The sequence below is a fragment of the Halichoeres trimaculatus genome, unplaced genomic scaffold, assembly GCF_033239565.1.
Source record: "Halichoeres trimaculatus isolate MK-OKI-2021-1 unplaced genomic scaffold, fHalTri1.1 fHalTri1_scaffold_22, whole genome shotgun sequence".
Classification (NCBI taxonomy): domain Eukaryota; kingdom Metazoa; phylum Chordata; class Actinopteri; order Labriformes; family Labridae; genus Halichoeres; species Halichoeres trimaculatus.
In genome coordinates this window covers 12,944,024-12,962,359 of record NW_027437200.1, presented here as the reverse complement: position 1 = coordinate 12,962,359, position 18,336 = coordinate 12,944,024, and the positions used below count along the sequence as shown (strand labels likewise).

General features: G+C 40.2%; 1 protein-coding gene across 1 annotated transcript in view; it reads right to left on the bottom strand.

Moving 5' to 3' along the window:
- dhx15 (DEAH (Asp-Glu-Ala-His) box helicase 15) overlaps window positions 1-12,292 on the bottom strand; it is a 48,295-nt gene extending 36,003 nt beyond the window's left edge. The window contains exons 1-5 of the mRNA XM_074699340.1: window positions 12,037-12,292; window positions 10,810-11,116; window positions 9,232-9,425; window positions 8,582-8,741; window positions 4,627-4,845 (exon numbers count right to left, since the gene is read on the bottom strand). Coding sequence (XP_074555441.1) covers window positions 4,627-4,845; window positions 8,582-8,741; window positions 9,232-9,425; window positions 10,810-11,116; window positions 12,037-12,041 — 885 coding nt within the window. The 5' untranslated portion in view covers window positions 12,042-12,292. The remainder of the gene's footprint in view (window positions 1-4,626; window positions 4,846-8,581; window positions 8,742-9,231; window positions 9,426-10,809; window positions 11,117-12,036) is intronic.
- Window positions 12,293-18,336: the final 6,044 nt, after the last annotated feature.

Here is an 18,336-nt window from a genome sequence, read left to right as displayed (position 1 = left end):
GATCCTGCTTTGGCAAATGAAAACTGACGTAGGTGCTCTAACACAGTCGAGCTGCTGTTGAGTGACAAATAATTACAGCTAATAAACAACAAGGACACACCAGCGCTTCTGAAGATTCCTGGTCCAGATGGAAAATTGGTTTTCTGCCACTTTAGTGTAAAATATCAAAGTCCAACATCTTATTCAAGCTCACAGAACAACTTGTTACATCTACACAAACCCAGGTGATCACATGATCTCTAATACTGTTTTTTTTAGCGTGCTGAGAGAAAAATCACACCAGCACAGGCTCTCTGCGCTCTGACAGGCCTCACCCATCCAACGATCCGGACACTGAAACATTTATTGCAGCATTTCTGTGTGTTTGAATCAGTGTGTGTGGGTGTGTGTGTGTGTGTGTCCACCCTACTGTGACCAAATTCATCATTTTGGGCATGAACCCTGCCCTCCATTACACATCAGTGGACAACATTTGCAGGGAGGGAAAAAAATAATAAATGACTTAATTTCAGAGATTCGTGGGGAGGGCAGAATCTGGGTCACTCCTCGTGTTTTTTCCTCTCCCTACGTTGTGCAACTCCTGGTGGTTTCCCAGACAGCCACTCTCACATGCATTAACATCTAACATCTGAGGATTAATCATTTTCTGTGCAGAGAGTGCATTTGTGTGTCTGCGCTCACAACACTGTATGTGGGTAACTCAGCAACGTAATAAGAATAACATGCACAGTCCTAACCGAGGATGTGCCTGACATCACTGACTAGATTTTTTTTTTTGGAATATGCAATTTGAAAACTTACTTGTGGGCTAATATTTGGTTCAATCTTTGACTTTTTAATGCTGACCACTTCAGCTGCTTTCCTAGAAGGGCCTGATTTAGAATAACTATCTTCAAGATGCTTTGAGGACTATCAGGAGTAAAGATACCATTTCCCATGAGCACTATCACTCACTGTTGTAAGGATGTGACTCTTGCTGAGGGGTGCATTTGTTTTGGAGGCAAACAAATGGAGAGCAGCTTCTCTTTTTAACGCTACTTTTCTTTGTTCAAGAAGACTTTTTGCATGATGCAAGGTGACAAAGTAATTTATTAACATGTAGTTATGAAGCTCTATTGTTAAAACGTGAAAACAAGCAAACTTTATAAACTTAGGCCCTGTTTACATGATGCCGAAAACGGTCAATTCCGCAAACATTTCGTTGCGTTTTGGCCTTCCGTTTAGATGAGACCACGTTGCGTTTTCAGTGAAAACGCAAACTTTTGAAAACGCTCCCCAGAGTGGAAAGATTTGAATCCGCTCCTCCATCCAGCCTCGTGGAAACACAGTGCAGAGCGTTTCAGGGTGAAACGCTGACGTCACGGCATGCGCACTCGCAGTTTCAGGTGAAGGCTCCGCGCGCAGCCACATTTCCAGTTGAACCATTCTGGCTCAGTAGGTGGCGGTAATGCGCGTCATGGTTGGATTGCCGACCGTCTCACACAACAAAACGGCAGAAAAAGAAAGAACAGAAGAAGAGACTTCTCCTCCTGGAGTCATATGAACGCGGATCGTTTTCACGCCGTCCTCATGTAAACGCGGGTGGCTTTTGGAAACGCAATGGAAGAATCTTTACGGGAGTCTCCGTGTAAACGGGGCCTCAGTTTGTTTTGTAGTAGAGTGCACAGAAGGAGAACAGACTGTTATGTGTTACTTAGCCTGTTGCTCTGAGACGTATCAGTGATGTGAATCCTGGTTATGTCGTACCACTGCTCATCTACCAACTCCAACCTCACCAAGCAGAGCTACTCTAACCTGGCTCTTGATTTAAGTGATAGACTCAAGTTTGAACAGACCACTGCAGAATAACTGCTGCACGTGGCTTTTTTTGCCAGTCCAGCTACAGTGTCCAACATTTCTACCAAATAGATCTGAAAAATACTTTTCTTCCGATAAAAAGATGGATCTTACTTCTCACTGCTAAACTTTGCTGGCTGATGTAGTGTTGTCATTGGGGATTTTAGTCTACGTGCCGTAGATGGATCTGTGCTCTACCTTACCATGGATGCTCAGAAATATTAGTCAGAAATAACAAATTATGGTGCTGATAATCTCATTTTAAATCGTGGATTATGAACAGGCATATTGAAGTGATGCTATTTCAAGATCACTTCAGAAGTCCCGAGGCCTTGAAAAATGTCAAGTGAAGAAGCTTAGTGCATCTTTTCAATCTAAACAAAGACATTTTTATTTCATTGTTTATGTTCTTGCATTGATAAGTACAACTTAGTTTTATGCATTTCATTTAGCTCCTGAAAAACTGGACTACTGTAAAAATCTGGCCTACACTACACCTTGGTGTATGCCATGCCGTCCACTGTGGGAGGTCTTTTAGATGGATATTTCATATGCAGCTGTGTCTGTTGTGGCTGAGTTAGGAGAACAAAGAAAAGGTGATTGTTGGAACAATATTCTTGTCTCAAAAATAAACTGTGTTTTTATTTGAATGCAGCATTTAACATAATTTTGTAACTTAGCTCCTGTGTTAAAAGGCTAATAAACCTGTTCCCAAGCTGATGGTTCTCTTACAATAAAAGTTTGGTATAGGGAAAAAAGGATTTTTGTGCTTTCAATTATAAAGTATTGTCTGTTAGCGTTTACCCTGCTTCTTTCAGTGTTATTTTGTGTCCATTTTGATTTTGTGTTGCATTTCACTTGATGGGACAGAAGGAGTAAAGCAGAGAAGTTTGGGAGCAGAGAGTGGAGAATGATTTTCAGCACAGGAATGAAACTCGTGGCGCTGTGACGAGCACTGTCCTCTCCGTATATGGGTTGCATGCTTTGACCACTGGGCTAAACTGGCCCCCTAAGTGCTGCAGCCTTTAAGTTCCATGCTACTGGGAGCCATAAAAAAGCTTTCTCTTAAACTGAGTAAAAACCAAACGTTTGTTTGTTTCACAGTTAATGGACGAGGCTGTCAGACTCTAAACTCTGTGTCAGCCAGACTCAAAGAACCTTTTAGCATTTCTGCTTTTTCATTTGATTCTAGAAATGTCTCTGCCATGACCGTTTTTAGGACACTGCTAACAGCATTAAAGGGCTAGTTCAGATACTTTTCAGTGGGGCTGTGTGAGGTGCTTGACCCTTTTGTTAAGAAACCCTGTTCTTTGTGATGGTCATGTCAACCTGATTTTTTTCAGTGCATCTCAGCTTCAGATCATTTTAAGAGCCAAATGTTCTCCACTCGCCTTTTCAACAACAAAACCAAGCTGACCTGCATCCACTGCAAGAAATACACTTCCTACAAGAACCTCATACAACTACACAAAAAACTGAACTATCTCTTTAAAGGGGCTGTGAGGAGTTTGAAAGTGATCTTGAAAAAGTCTCCCATCTAGATATATGCCTGATCGTAATTCACACTTTAAAATGAGATGATCAGCGCCAGTATTGCTGTTGTTATTATTTTAAATTGCTACTTCTTAGCTTCCAGTGCGGGTCGACCAGGACTCTATGACAACACCGCTGGTTGACAAAGTGTAGTAGTGAGAAGAGGGATCTGTGATATTCTTCGCTGAAAATGATTTCTGTGATTAATTTTGTAGTGATGGTGAACACAGAAGCCTAACTGTCTGACAGAAAAAGGACAGAAGGGTAGAAGAAAGCCAAATTAGCCTTTAGCTCTGGCTGGATCACTCTACAACACAGGGGCTTAACTGTTTGTGATAATGTTCATTCCAACCCACAGTCAGCAGTTATTCTGCAGTGGTCTGTTCAAACTTGAGAGTCTATCAATAAAATGAAGAGTGAGGTTACATTAGCTCTGCTTGGTATTATGGACATTTCTTAGAGCTCTGGACTGCCAGCTGTGCTAAATCTAAACGGCTACTAAGCTACTTCCAAACTAACAGTGATTACTTGTTGTCATGTTAGCCTACAGATATGTCGGCGGCTACAACGTTTGTTCAATGTCACGTTTCAAACGGTGTTGCTACATAATTGTAATGATAAATACCTTACCTCGGCGTGTTGTATCCAGTAAAAAGTTGTCCTGAACAAAGAAAATTTGTTTTGATCCGATCTCCATTTAATTCTAAAACAAACACACACCTCGCTAAAAGAAATATACGTCAGTGTGCAGAGACTCCGAACCACAAGGTGGCGAGGGAGTGCAATTAAAAAAGATCATCTTCAAAGCATAAATTTTACCCCCAACCATCAAAGTACTTATTTCTTTAAGTTTAGAGTCAGGCACAACCAGTAAACTCAGTGCTGCTGCTCATCTTACAAATGCACGTTCTTTATGTAGCACCTTTTGAAAGGAAAACAAACAGGATTCACAACGGTACAAGACTCACTGCCAAGAAAAATTATGACAACAAAGAAAACTTATCCATCAAACACAAGCTGTCTTACTTTTTGTGTAATGTATGGATTTTCTTTTCTAAATATGAATCGCTTGAACTAACTGCAGAGCTGGAATGAGTTTGCTGAAAGGCCAGATTTGACCCAAAGGCTACAAGGTGAAGATTCCTGACTGTACCAAGTTGCTGATCAATAATGACCATAACCACTATACCCCGTCCTGTGAGAGAATTTAAAAAAAAAACTCCATAAAACCCCTTCGGTGAATTTCACTGGTTTTACCTCTTGTCCGGTGAGGAAGAGCAGAACGTCTCCTTCATCTGCCTCACACATGTGGATCTGTATCACCGTCCGTATAGCCGCCTCCAGGTAGTCCCGCTCTGGTTCTGGGGTGTAGAAAATCTCCACGGGGTGAGTGCGTCCAGGGATTGTCAGCAGCGGGCAGCTGTCAAAGTAAACCTGAAACTTCCCAGCATCGAGCGTGGCGCTCATGACGATGACCTGTAGAGAGAGGAGGCATTTAAAAGCAAAGTCTTTGAGGGACGATGTGTTCATAAAAGAGGTGAAAGGAGAGATAAAAGTAGAAGACAGCAGAGTGTCTATGACAGCGGTGATTAACGAAGTGAGCGCCCAGGCGTAAGATGAGTTAACATTTTATATTGCTTGATGATAATTAGGGATAAGGACATATACGAAGCAGATAAGGGTGCAGCTACATAGAAAATAGATGGAGGGTGCAGAAAGCTATCCAGAGAACGATGAGGCTCCTAATCAGAATTTTGAATAACGGCGTTGGAACTAACCCAAGATGGCATTTACAGTGTAAAAGCTGGCGTTGGACTCAGAGTCGCTGACCTACACGCAGCTATGACAGTCCTTGTTCCTGATGTTTGGTACACAATGTTCTCTCCGGAGCCATTAGATGTAGCACATTAGGATTCTGATGGGAAACACGTCTCCCATTTTCAATCTCAAACATTTTCAGGGGCCAGTGTCTCGGCATTTCGCTTTACGCTCTGCGAGACATCATAATTGCTCTTAATCAAGGCAAATTAAACTTTCCAATTTGGAAGGGGATAGGGATGAAGGAGATAGAGGGGTGTGGGTGGATGATCATTCCCAATAACCTAGACCTCATTTAACAGTCGGCGAACAACAATCTAACCTTTGATTCCACGCTGACAAACAACTAGTCATTATCCATCTGCTTTATGAGAAATATGTCTGGCACACTCTGCCTGTAAAATTTCTGCCTGCCTGTACACGACCATCCACATCCACGAGTTGCGGCTCTCCCTCCCGGCCTTGAAAAGAGGCTGACTCTGGGAACAATCTCCCCGAGTGCTTCGGTGCAGAAAGATGTGCATTTCTGAGATCAACAGCAGCAATTTCTCCACCCTGAGCAGATCCACAGCTGTCAAACATGGGGACACTGTCGGGAGAAATGTGACAAAATGAAGCAGTGACAGAAGAGGGACATTCACACTAGCTGTCACTGAATCGATCCACCAGGGGAGGAAATATTTACAGCTTTAACAGAGTTTCGTAAGCATTAAGTGGGACGTGTTTGTGCAAATAAATCAGACTTTTACTCCAAACATACCTGCGTCGAGTGACTAAGAATGTGACTGAGCATTAAAATCCAAAGAATATAGAAATCAATGTGCCATTACGCATACACATTGAAAAACATGAGAAAACTCTGTTCAATTACAGCCTCTTTCTAGTTGAGAGCAGTTATCAGGACTGCGGGGGCGTAGTTATGATTGACATGAGTCATTCAACCTAACCATGACAATAGAGCTGAAACGATTCCTCGAATGATTCGAGGTACTTGATTACAAAAATTACTCGAGTAATTTTCTCCGCCTCGAGGAATCGTTTGATTTTAAAAAAGATCAAAGAGTGGTATTTCAAATAGAGCTGAGGCCATATTAAGAGAGTTTTCAGACCCCTCAAGCTACCTCTTATACAAAATAGCAACTAGCAACAAATCTAGCTTCTTTTCTGGAGTTTGGAGACTAATGGGTCATTCTACGAAACGGGTGCCATTTGGGTCCGCAACATTTGATGAGATGTACAAGGCACAAAAAATTGTGTCAAAGTGTGTTTACAAATTTTGGAGCCACCAAAGCAAGTGCTCTTATTGACATGCTGTATCAGAAAATTCAATTTCTTAAAGAGAAAAATTTTCATTCGAAAAATAACTGCTCTTTAAATAAACAAAAATGTATTTTATCTGATTACTCGATTAATCAATGGGATTTTCAGTAGAATACTAAAATATTCGATAGCTGCAGCCCTACATGACAACAGTCACAACACAACATGGAGCAACATAGATGGCTATAACAATATATACTTCCCCTGACTCTAATTCAGAGGACAAAGAAATTCCAGCATCTGAAAATAAATCATCTCAAATGGTCTCTTAATTCTGGGTTCCTTTTATCATTTATTACACTTTTTTCCACTCAATCAGGTACATGAGATTCCCAGTGCAGTGGAGGGTATGTCTCTGGGTGCCAGACAAAGCTGAGTTTTCAGCTTTTTGGGCCAAGTAGGTGAACCAGTCCTGGGGAAACTGAGCAGAGGATACAATCAAGACTCCACCACAGCTCATCAAAAACGCAATCCGCTGTTTCTGCAGCCAAATCTGCTGCTGTTAGGAAATAGAAGACTGACAAGCTGTAATTTTCACCAGTCATCTCTGTGGGCATGATGGCACAAAGAGCAGGGAGAGAGCTGGATAGCTAGACACGACCATTACATGTAGAACATGATTGCAAAGCAAGCTAATTGCAACAGCGAAGAGATGAGTTCCCTCAGATGAGCGGGAGCAGTGTAATTTGGTCACATGTGAGGGTAAAACTAAGTGTATTATTAGTTATTGGTTAGAGATTTATTTCTTAATGAATCCCAATAATTTTCTAGATTAGCACCTAGTGCCAGAACATTTTCAACAACTATACCTAAAAAAGTTAAGTCCTAGTAATCTTTAAAATATACCATAAGACCATGTTAAGAAAGTTGCTTTAGGTTTGGGTTTAGTTGGTACAAGCAATCCAGAGTAAAGCCTCAGCGGAACTGAGACTCACCAGAAACAGACTCACAAAATCTACTCTGGGAGATGCTATGACCCACAAAATGAGAGATTTCTTTTGTGTTAACAAAATTTCACTGATGAAATCTAGAGCTAAAACGATTCCTCGAATAATTCGAGGTACTCGATTACAAAAATTACTCGAGTAATTTTCTCCGCCTCGAGGAATCGTTTGATTTTAAAAAAGATCAAAGAGTGGTATTTCAAATAGAGCTGAGGCCATATTAAGAGAGTTTTCAGACCCCTCAAGCTAACTCTTATACAAAATAGCAACTAGCAACAAATCTAGCTTCTTTTCTGGAGTTTGGAGACTAATGGGTCATTCTAAGAAACGGGTGCCATTTGGGTCCGCAACATTTGATGAGATGTACAAGGCACAAAAAATGTGTCAAAGTGTGTTTACAAATTTTGGAGCTACCAAAGCAAGTGCTCTTATTGACATGCTGTATAAGAAAACTCCATTTCTTATAGAGAAAAATTTTCATTTGAAAAATAACTGCTCTTTAACTAAACAAAAATGTATTTTATCCGATTACTCGATTCATTGATGGGATTATCAGTAGAATACTCGAATACTAAAATACTCAATAGCAGCAGCCCTAATAAAATCACACAAAGGTTATGGGGTATATATTCCAGTATGACCTCTCCTTTCCCCTCCAGTGAGTACATGTGTGTCTGCAAACAAATTGAGATTTTTTAAAATTTTCTACATTTCATTTACATTATTTGCAGAAGCTCAAGCAGCTCTTCACCTTTTCCTGTAAAGAATCTACCCTGATGATACTGACAAAGCCAAGATATGGCTCCATTTTGGGTAAAACTTACAGGGGGAGACCAGGCTGACAGCAGAAACTTTGACTACAGACTTAGTGTGTGAAGCATTCATTAGAATCCTAAATGGACTGCAGACCATGCAGCTCATATTTCATGGCTGAAATTTGTTTATTGGTAAGTACTGACTCCACAGGAAAGCCCAGAGTTGAGAATTTGCCTTAACACTGGTCTCTGAGACTGCATGCAGATTAAAAAGTGCCAGACTGGTAATTTCCTATTTTGAAACCAAGTTAAAAAAAAAAAAAAAAAACTTTTTAAAAATCTCCTCCTTCAACTCTTTTCTAGATCTGCTTTTACCTTAAGATCTTGCCTCTGGCGGACCACCTCCTTCAGGACCCCCATGAGGATATCTGTGGCTAATGTGCGTTCATGCGCTTCGTCCAGAATGACCACACCATAGCGCTCTAGCAGAGGATCATTCATGGCCTCTCGTAGCAGCATTCCATCTGTCATGTACCTGTAAAATTAAATACACAAGATATTCTCAGGAAACATGGCACAACCTGAATGCTGCAGCTGGAAAAAAAAGTCAAAAAGCCAGAACGAATTCTAAAGACTGTGTGTGACTTCTTTAGGAGCAGGACAGTCTGAATCAAGGTTTATGACCTTACAGAATTGTGTAAATTTTATTTTTCAAATTTCAACATGACAAACAACATTTTTTTAACATTTAGATGTGATGTGTATCTGTGATAACCTCCCTCTTTGTAAAAATATTTGGCTTTAAAGTTAGGGTCTTGGCTCACTTCACTGAGCTTTCAGCAGGTTCAACGCAGCAGGGCTCTTATGTACTAACAGTGTTTGACTCACCAAGTTTGTGAATAAGAAGTTTTAATTATTCCTTGAAAAGATTCCAGATAAGCTAAAAGGCTCCAGCTAAAATCTTATTTTTGAATTCAGCCACAAGTTTTGAAGTCAAGAGAAACATGTTTAAAAAGCTGTCTTACTTGAGTACCGTCTTGGCAGAGCTGCAGTCCTCAAACCTGATGGAGTAGCCCACCTCTTGGCCTAGCATGACATCCATCTCATCAGCTACTCTCTGGGCGACGCTCATGGCTGCCACTCTCCTGGGCTGGGTGCAGGCCACTGCTCTCTTCGGCCCCGGCATTGATCGCACCATGTCCACACACCACTGAGGAATCTGGATAGAGAGAGCGAGTCGGGTTTAAAAACATGAGAGGAATTCTAAACACGATTAAGAAGTCATGATTTAATGATGTAACTTGTATTTAAAGGGGATAAGTACAGTTGGCTAGTCCTGCAGATGATTTATCTGTGTATATACCTGTCAGCACTTTCACCAACAGCATGCTCTTCTTTAGAGCTTTAAGCTCTTCACTTTGCTCAGAGCTGCCTCAACATAGAGAGTTTTACTTCCACACCATTGGGCATGAGGATTGGATAACTGCCCTGTGGAGATGATTTAGATTCTAAAATGTCAGCCAATCAGAGGAACAAATAAATGCAGATGACAGGTTTGCAGGTGATAATCATTCCAAAGTTAGTATTAAAATCTGTTTGTGGTAAATACAGGACATAACCCTAATCACCGAGATGTGATGGCTGAAATACTGACTGATTAGAGCATTAAGAACATTTTTTAAGGGAGCGCTGCCAGAAACCTGATGTGAACTTTTAACTATAATTTAGGGAGCTTTTAAGTTTATTCAAAGGGAATGTAATTTTGTATTCTTGTTTATTAAAGAACAAGTATTTTTTTTCAATGGGAAGTTATGTTTTATACTAGACTGGTTGAGAGCACAATATGGATAAAAAAGAGACTTTTCTGAATTCAGTTGTATAATTAAAAATTTGAATAAAGTTGTATGATTACAAAAATGTAATCCTAAAAGCAGGAGTGTAAGCTTAATTTTCCTAAAAGTAGGAGAATAAACTTTATTTCATAAGTTGTGAGTAAAAAGTTGTGTGTCTGGAAGAAATAGTTGTACTTCATAGAAATAAATAACTGACCCTGACCCCAATTTCCTGATAACCCTCTTTAAAAAAAACCCTAAAACTATGTTCTTTTATCATAAATTCACAACTTTATTCTCATAAAGACTTTGTATTATTTCTGTGTCTCCTGGCATCATCAACAGTAGTGAACTGATATCAGTTTTTAGACAAGTAATTATTGGGGAGCAGGTTGGCTGATGGACAAAATAGCACTGGTATCACATTGCTGTTTCAGGTGTTTATATTTGAAATTTCACAAAGCACAAAAAAGTACTGAAAAATGGTAACGTTGAGTACCGGTTCCGGTTGGCATCGGTACCGTATCGTTTCATATGTAAAAGGTACCCATCCCTAATTTGTAATTGTAGCACAGAACTGCTCTGCCGAGCAAGCCATGCTCAGGTCTACTTCCAGATAATGTGTAAAGTCAGTTATACTAAGTCTATCACTTGACAGTTTTCTTGTACCCTGAATTATTTAATTCAGTTGCTATTGTAAAAAATGTCAAGTGAGTAAGCTACATCTTTTGCGCATTTCCATGTATTGATGCTGTACAATCAGCTTTTCACCTGTGTGGTCTTTCCAGATCCTGTCTCTCCCACCAGCACAAAAGACTGGTTCTGCATCAGGATGTCAGTGAAACTCTCTCTGTACTCCCAGACGGGCAGCTGCAGCCTCTTCTTCAGGATCTCATAGTAGCGCGGTGTGTGGGGCAGGTTGGTGAAGGGGTTGATCTGCTGCTGCTGTATGGGGTTTTGTCTGAGGACGCCTCCACCAAATGATTTCACATTTCTGTCCCTGTCTCGGTCTCGATCCCTGTCATGATCTCTGTCTCTCAACTGTTCGTTGTGGCCTCTATTTCTGTCTCTGTCACGCCTGAAAAAGAAAAAAGGTCAGGTTAAGATTTCAACAAGGTATTGCGACAAAAAACACAGAGCACCGGCACCCTGCTAGTCTACATCATCTCCTGCATCCATGTCCTTGACAGTGAAGAAGCTGCAGTGTGCTGTCAGACCATGCCAGCTCTGCTCTACTGTAACTTTTCTAGCATGTCATATCATTCATCCCAAGGTCGTATCAAATATCCCTCATCTCTCGAGTAAGGTCAAACCCTGTGACACTCAGCTGTCAAGCCTTGTTTTTGTTGCTGAAGTCCTGTACACACCAACATGAAGGCTGTTGTGGAAAACTAGCATCAGGCTACCTTATGTCTCCCTCCTCGTCAGGCTTCATCGCTCTTTCTTCGTTCTTTTTTACAGCCACAAACCATAATAATTAAGAGTTACATAAAACAAGAGGACTTTGTGTCATGAACTTGTGTAATAAGGTGACAGAGCACTTAAACCATCACAGGTTAGCCTGCCCGTTAGCCTGCTGGCTCTTGCCTCTTTGCTAGGTTAAAAAGCGGTACACTAGCCACATTAGCTGCATGTCTAATTAACTGCACTGGCCTCTCAAAGCCTTTTTATGCCTCGTATTGATTAAACTATCAAGTTATATTATATTATCAAGTTGCTACACTATTAAATGATCAGTTTCCATCCTGGTCAGTGTTAACCTCTGGCTAAATTTGCTTGGAGCTAATATCATCCACGTTCAGCTTGTTAGCAACAGGATAACAACAGAGCAGCATGCAGCAAGCAGAGCTACAGTATCAGGGCTGATGCTCCCACAGCGAACAAAACCTATCTCTGAAAATTCATCATAACCCGCATCTAAAAGAGGTCGCTTTGACATCAACTTCTTGCTAAACATTTTGAGCAGCCCTTAGAAGAAGGTAGCCATATGGCTCTTACCTCATGATAATTATTCTTTCAAGAAATGATTTGAAAGCTGCGTTTTCTGATGCAAGACTAAGCGATCACTTCGCGGACAAAGGTCCCAGAGTTACAGAGTACTCCACATGATGCTGAATGAAAGCCTAACACATCTCCATCCAGCAGAATGCAGGGGTTCAGGGATAAGGGGGAGGATGCTGGGGGTGTGTGCACCCTCTGAGTTGGACCGGCCAACGAGTGACACGCCTCCTTCAGTTCAAATGTCCAGGCTTGCTGCAGTACACACAGGCGCCTGGTCCGTTTCGAGAAACAGCAGGGGCGCGTCCAGACTGCTCGACTGTGGTGGCCCAATTTTGCCTTGCAGGGGTGGCTTTATTAAAATTACATTTTTAAAATGTAATCACTTTTATATATTTGCCTTTTCATGAACCACAATTCAAAATGACATTACCAGCGCCCAAATTGTTTTTTTCTAATTTCTGAATTCTATTTCTCAGTAGTCATGGACAACCTGACCAATCCATGTAGTACAAACTACCTGTGATTTCTACATTTTTACATTTTACAAACTGGCAAAGTTTATCAATGACAATATTTTTGAAAATTTGTACACCTTTAGTACTAACATCCAACATTTCTACTTTTTATGGGTGAAAGATGTGGCAAGTTGGTGCAACCAATAGTTCTCATAAAAATCTTATATTGGGCAAAAAGTTACTATGAATATGATTTTAGCAGTCCATTACACTGTAAAAATGAAATTCAAAATGTTTTTAAACCAACGTACCTAATAACAGGGAGAAATCATTGATGTCTATGGCACACTGACTTGCTCAGTACAATAAAACCTGTATAATCAAGTTTAGAAATGAAACAACTTTTTTTGATTTAAAATCAAATAACTTACTAGATCAGTACACCTACATAACTACTATGAAAGTAAATTATTTGATACTACGCTTTTGTGGTTACACCATTTGACAATTTAATGGCACTGATTTATAATTGTTATAAAAAACAATTAAATAAAAAAAAACAATAAACAATAGAAATATGACAACAGAAATACAAATTATACATTTAAATAGGCATGGTTTTTCAACAAGTTTATAGAAACATTTTTTGATTTGGACACCATGCAATCCTTATTCGTCATTGTCCCATATCCATGTTCAAACATATGTAGAAGCAAATAAATGACCAGCAATATGGATTCAGTTGTTTGCATGAGTTAACAGAATAGTGAGCTCAGAATAAGGGCCTGTTTCCAGCTTTGACCATTACAATGTATGTTTGCGCAATGATACAAAGTTATTCAGTAACCCAATAATTCATAAGCCTAACTAATACTATTACTCATCATCAGCCCGAAACATTTAGGCCACCAGGCTTTTCCCTCATCAATTTCTGGGTGGTGATGGATTTGGATTTACTACCCTGAGAAGGTAGGAAGTGTCTTTATTCTTTACTTAGATGATACTTTGAAAAGTGATGAGCCCAAAAGTCTTTACTTCTCAGCAGTTAGAAGATGTGAAATCCTTTCCTTCAACCCCTGCAATTATAAAGTGATGAATAATGTGTCACTGAAGACAATCATTGCCATTGACACAGGTAATTACACAGCCTGGACATTGCTAACAAGCTGCATAATGGCAAATGGCTCATTGCTTATGGGGGATTGATGGTGATGGTTAAGGAGAAGTCAACGTTACTACAAAGTCATCATAATGCTATAACATACAAGGATGATTTAAAATACTGGGGATTTTCCACATTTCTGTCCATCTCTCTTTCACAGACTATTAAGTAACGGCTCAATTGTGTATGAAATAGCTCTGGCAAACATAGCTGAAGGGATCGTTGTGAGAGCCTGGACAATAATGGGGATACTCAGCTCAAATGTGGCTGCACTAGCAACCCTAAACTTTATAGAAGAGAGTATGAAATAGATCAGAGGGTAGCAATAACCTTTCCAAAAGAGGCTTAAAACAACCACAAAGAAACATCAAACCAAAGTTAAACTAAAGAACTACTAAGACAATATAAATAACAACATCAAGATACAAAATAGCCACACAAAAAAATAAGGCAAAGAAAAAAAACAAAAAGCCAAAGTCAGGCAACAATGGCCCTGAAATGAAAATAAGAGGTCCAGAGACTTTTCTATTTTTCACAAATAGAAAAGAGAGATGACTGCAAAAATACTAAATTACTGAGATGCTAGAATTACAAATCAATAAAACACAACTTTGAAGAGAAACACCAAACATTGAGAAACTTAAGTGTTTGATATTCACTAAACAAATACAGAGACACCTAAAATAGTTACAAAAAAGGCAACTACCAACCGACAAAACAATAAATGAACAAAAAAAGATCACAAAGAGACTAAAAATTAAGAACATGGTCATTTGGTGTACTCAAGGATTCAACTCACAGCATGGCACAGTTTTGTATTATTTTAATCTGGAAAAAAAAAGCTATCCGCAGGGGTTTTCTGGTTTACTTTATTAGATTAAAAATTATGAGCCCTGACATTTGGGTGTCATATTAGCCTGCATCGGGGACTAAAAGCTGGTGGTCCTAGCTCTGCTAACTTTGACTACTCTCATTATAAATTGAATACGACACTGTCTACCCTAAGAAGGCTGTGGGCCAGTACTAGGCTCTGATTAATAAATGATCCTTAGGCAGGATTGTTCTCGTACTGTGGCTTTGAGCTGACCTCCTGCTTATTGGCTGTCCACAAGCACACACTCCTCACAACATTGTGCGACTTTGTCAGCCTTGCTTTCCAGCAGAGCCTTGGTAGCCTTGTTGTTGTTGTTGCTCTAGCTGTCAGTTTCAGTCAAGCCTCTAGAAAGATACTGTGACAGTACAATGAATCACTGGAAACAGCATGTCAAGAAAAATTGAAGTATATGTGGGGCAAATGACAGTAGGGCTAGCTTAGCATTAAAATGGCATATGGTTTCATTTGTTCCTGTGGAAAAAATAAAATTTTCAGACTCCAACTGCTCATCCCCAATAATGCTTACTGTTATGTTTCCAGTGCTAAATGAGCATTTTTTCAGTGTCAAAAAAAATAAATGCTAAGCTAACTAGCAATTTTTTTATTTTTGCCTTAAACATATGGAAGTGATATGTCAATTTTCTCACCTGACAGTCAGCAATTTATTGAACAGATGCACTTTGTAAAATGTTGAGCTGTTTGCTCTCTTTAAACTTTTGAGTATCGAAATGAAAACGTGAAAATTAATATCTCAACTTCCTAGCCTTAACAAGATGGGGTAAAGACTTAGGCTGACAAATTTTACCCATCTGCATCACATTATTCCATATCAATTCTTGACAGTTAATTAATAATGTGAATTTTGCAGTGTTAAAGAATCTGTATATAAGTGCAAATGGAGATGGTAATGCAGCCATGCATATTGTATCAACTATGCATTAATTATTAACACAACATGTAAGAGGCAGGAAATAAGACGACTGACATATTTTGGCTGCTTCTCTCTCCTCCTCTATTATCTCAGATAATAACAGTCTTGTCAGCAACAGAGCAGAAAGTTACACTTTTCAGAACGAGCCCCTGCGGAGCAAACCTGCAGGGCCTCTGCTAGCATCTCCGAGGCACCACATGATAAAACTCAGGTAAGCGTAAAAAAGCAAGGTGTGTGAATGAAGCCCGGATCATAAGTGCACTGACCATCACTGGAAGGGGCGTCTGGTTGGTATAGTAATTAACCCTGCTGAGTGGTTGGCTTGGAAACTGCTGGCTCCACATGCCCCTGTCCACCCCCATCCTTCAAACCTTCAGAGGGGCCCAGGGATGATGGGATGTCAAACCCTCACTGGTCACACTTATTAGAGCCAGTGAGCATTGCTGTGACACGGCTGGTCTCTCCCACTATCCGAGCTCCAGGGTAGGATGAGAGGGGAGGGCTGGGGATCAGAACAAAACAAGTTGACACTGTGGAAAGATTAGAGGTATATAAATCATACGGTACAACCTATCCTCAAACCTAAGACATAAAAGAGTATCACCACTAAAGTCATGCACAAAGTATTCTTTCAATGATCTCTTTTTCAAGCACCAATACGGTATAGCACTCACCTGAGTGATTTAAGCAGAACGCAGCCGTTAGAAGCACATTTTTATACTTGCCCCCTATGAGGGATGTCACTGTCACAGATAAGGAGCTGAGATTAGTTTTGGCAGAGGCTAGTTGCTGGTTCATTTTATCCCTAGCGGTGATGATTGGCTACATCAGCTCTAAGGAGTCCTCTCTTGCTCTCTGTCGGAGGGCAGGGGGGCTAAATCTTTCGGCTGTGCGACAAGATCAAACACTGGGCAATAAAATCCTGACAGGAGTCTGAGATTGAACTTTAGTAAGTAAGAATGCTCATGTAGTTGTAGTATGTCATAAAAACCTTCCAGCAAAGATCTTTCTATTTCTGGTACATAAATGCATCTCTAAAGCTCACACTACAGCAGGTGTGGCCAACTTGCGGCTTGCAAGCCACTCATGAAAACATATATAGAGTTCTGAGTAGTGATGTGCTGATCAATCTAAAATTTTGATATACTGATGCCAACGTTGGGATCCGTGTTGATCAATATTTGGGTGCACACACTGATACTTAAGTTTCAGTTTCTCTTCTCTAGTACAAATTCAAACAAACTAACAAACACAATAAACCTCACTTTGAAAATTGGAAATGCATTGGTTTTAATTTTGTGTCGTTTCGTTTTTGTGTGAGTGTGTTTGTAAGACCCCGTGCATGATGTGGCTTTCTGTAGCACCACAGCAATATTTGTGGCTCTTGGTCTTTGACTGGTTGGCCACCTCTGCACTACAGACTCCCAGCAGGGCTGAGAACGAAAAGTGGTATTCGGCATGCCACTTGCGGCTGAGGAGAATCTGCCAATTCCCAAGTGGCAAAGTCCAGTTTTTAAACTGGCATGCCAGTTCCAACAATGGTATGCGACTTATCTAAGACTGGTGTATTCCGGTTTCTAAGGACAGGTTCTGCCACTCACAGGATTCTTGGGCCCTGATGTTTGGCCCAGGTTAGGTTATGGTGTGAGCTGGTGAGCTTGTAACACATCAAGGACTCGTTGGAGTGACCCCATAATTTTAGAAGGTGTTTGATGTTTATTGGGATTATCATGACACTCATTTTTGCTGGGGATATAACAAGGGACTGGACAACAGTCAGTTACATTGTAGGAACATTTGTCTGGAGGTAATAATGGGAATGCTACAACCAACAAATTTGGGGGGCCAGTTCCTTTTTTGTACTTGATTTCCTTTCGACTGTAAGTGTGTTTGTTTGTAGATTAGGGATGTGCACATTGGAGTCTCTAATACACCAGATATGTCTGCAGTTTGGATCCACTCCATTGTGTGTTGACTGTGTTCAACTCACACCAACTGCACGTTCAGTCCAGCAAGCTGCACGTCAAACAGACAGCTGGAGTTATGAGACAGAGGAGTTCTTGCGCTTCAAACCTAGTAACTCCTTGTCTGGCTCCACTTGTGATGTCAGTTTGTAATCACTGTCAAGCTACATACAATCTGGTTTTGACATGGTTTGATTTATTTTGAAAGTCACTGACTGTTTTAAAAAGTTCCTGTGCTTGACTTCCTGTCCTGCTCTATCTTCCCTATGGTGAATTTGTGTGTCACAACTCCAGCAACTGCAATGAAGCTGGACCACAACAAAGCAGATCCAGTGTAAGTTGACAGACTGACCTCAATAGAAACCTATCTGATCCATAGCTGTGATAGAGCAGAGCCATTAAACATTGTTACTTAGGCTTTTATGTGGCAGTTATACCAGTCAGTTGAACTGAATATTAGCATTTTTATGAATGTAGACCTGAAATGCTGGCTATGCTAGTGTCTAAGCTCTGTGAACCCACCCACCACTCACTAGAGCTTTCACTTAAGTTAATGGCTCCTGCTATAACGTATAGAGCTCTACTACCCCGATGTAAACAGTACAGATGGCAGATTATGCCTCGTATGCCTCTTACTTTTAGACTGGTAAGATTTTAAATTCTCATCAAAAACGTGAAATAAGATGTCTGGGAGAGCATCTTGTGTATTGCCGAAACAATTTTAGTCATACCCATTTTAATGTGTTACTGTTTTGTACTACCTCACTTTTACAATTATGTCTAGTTACGTCTAACTTTTTTCTTGCATGCTGATGGAAGCTTACAAAGCATCTATAGGCATGCTAATTACATTAATTATTTAAAGACTTTATAAGGAATTCGAAGGCAAGCTGGTGTCATTTTGAAATTTC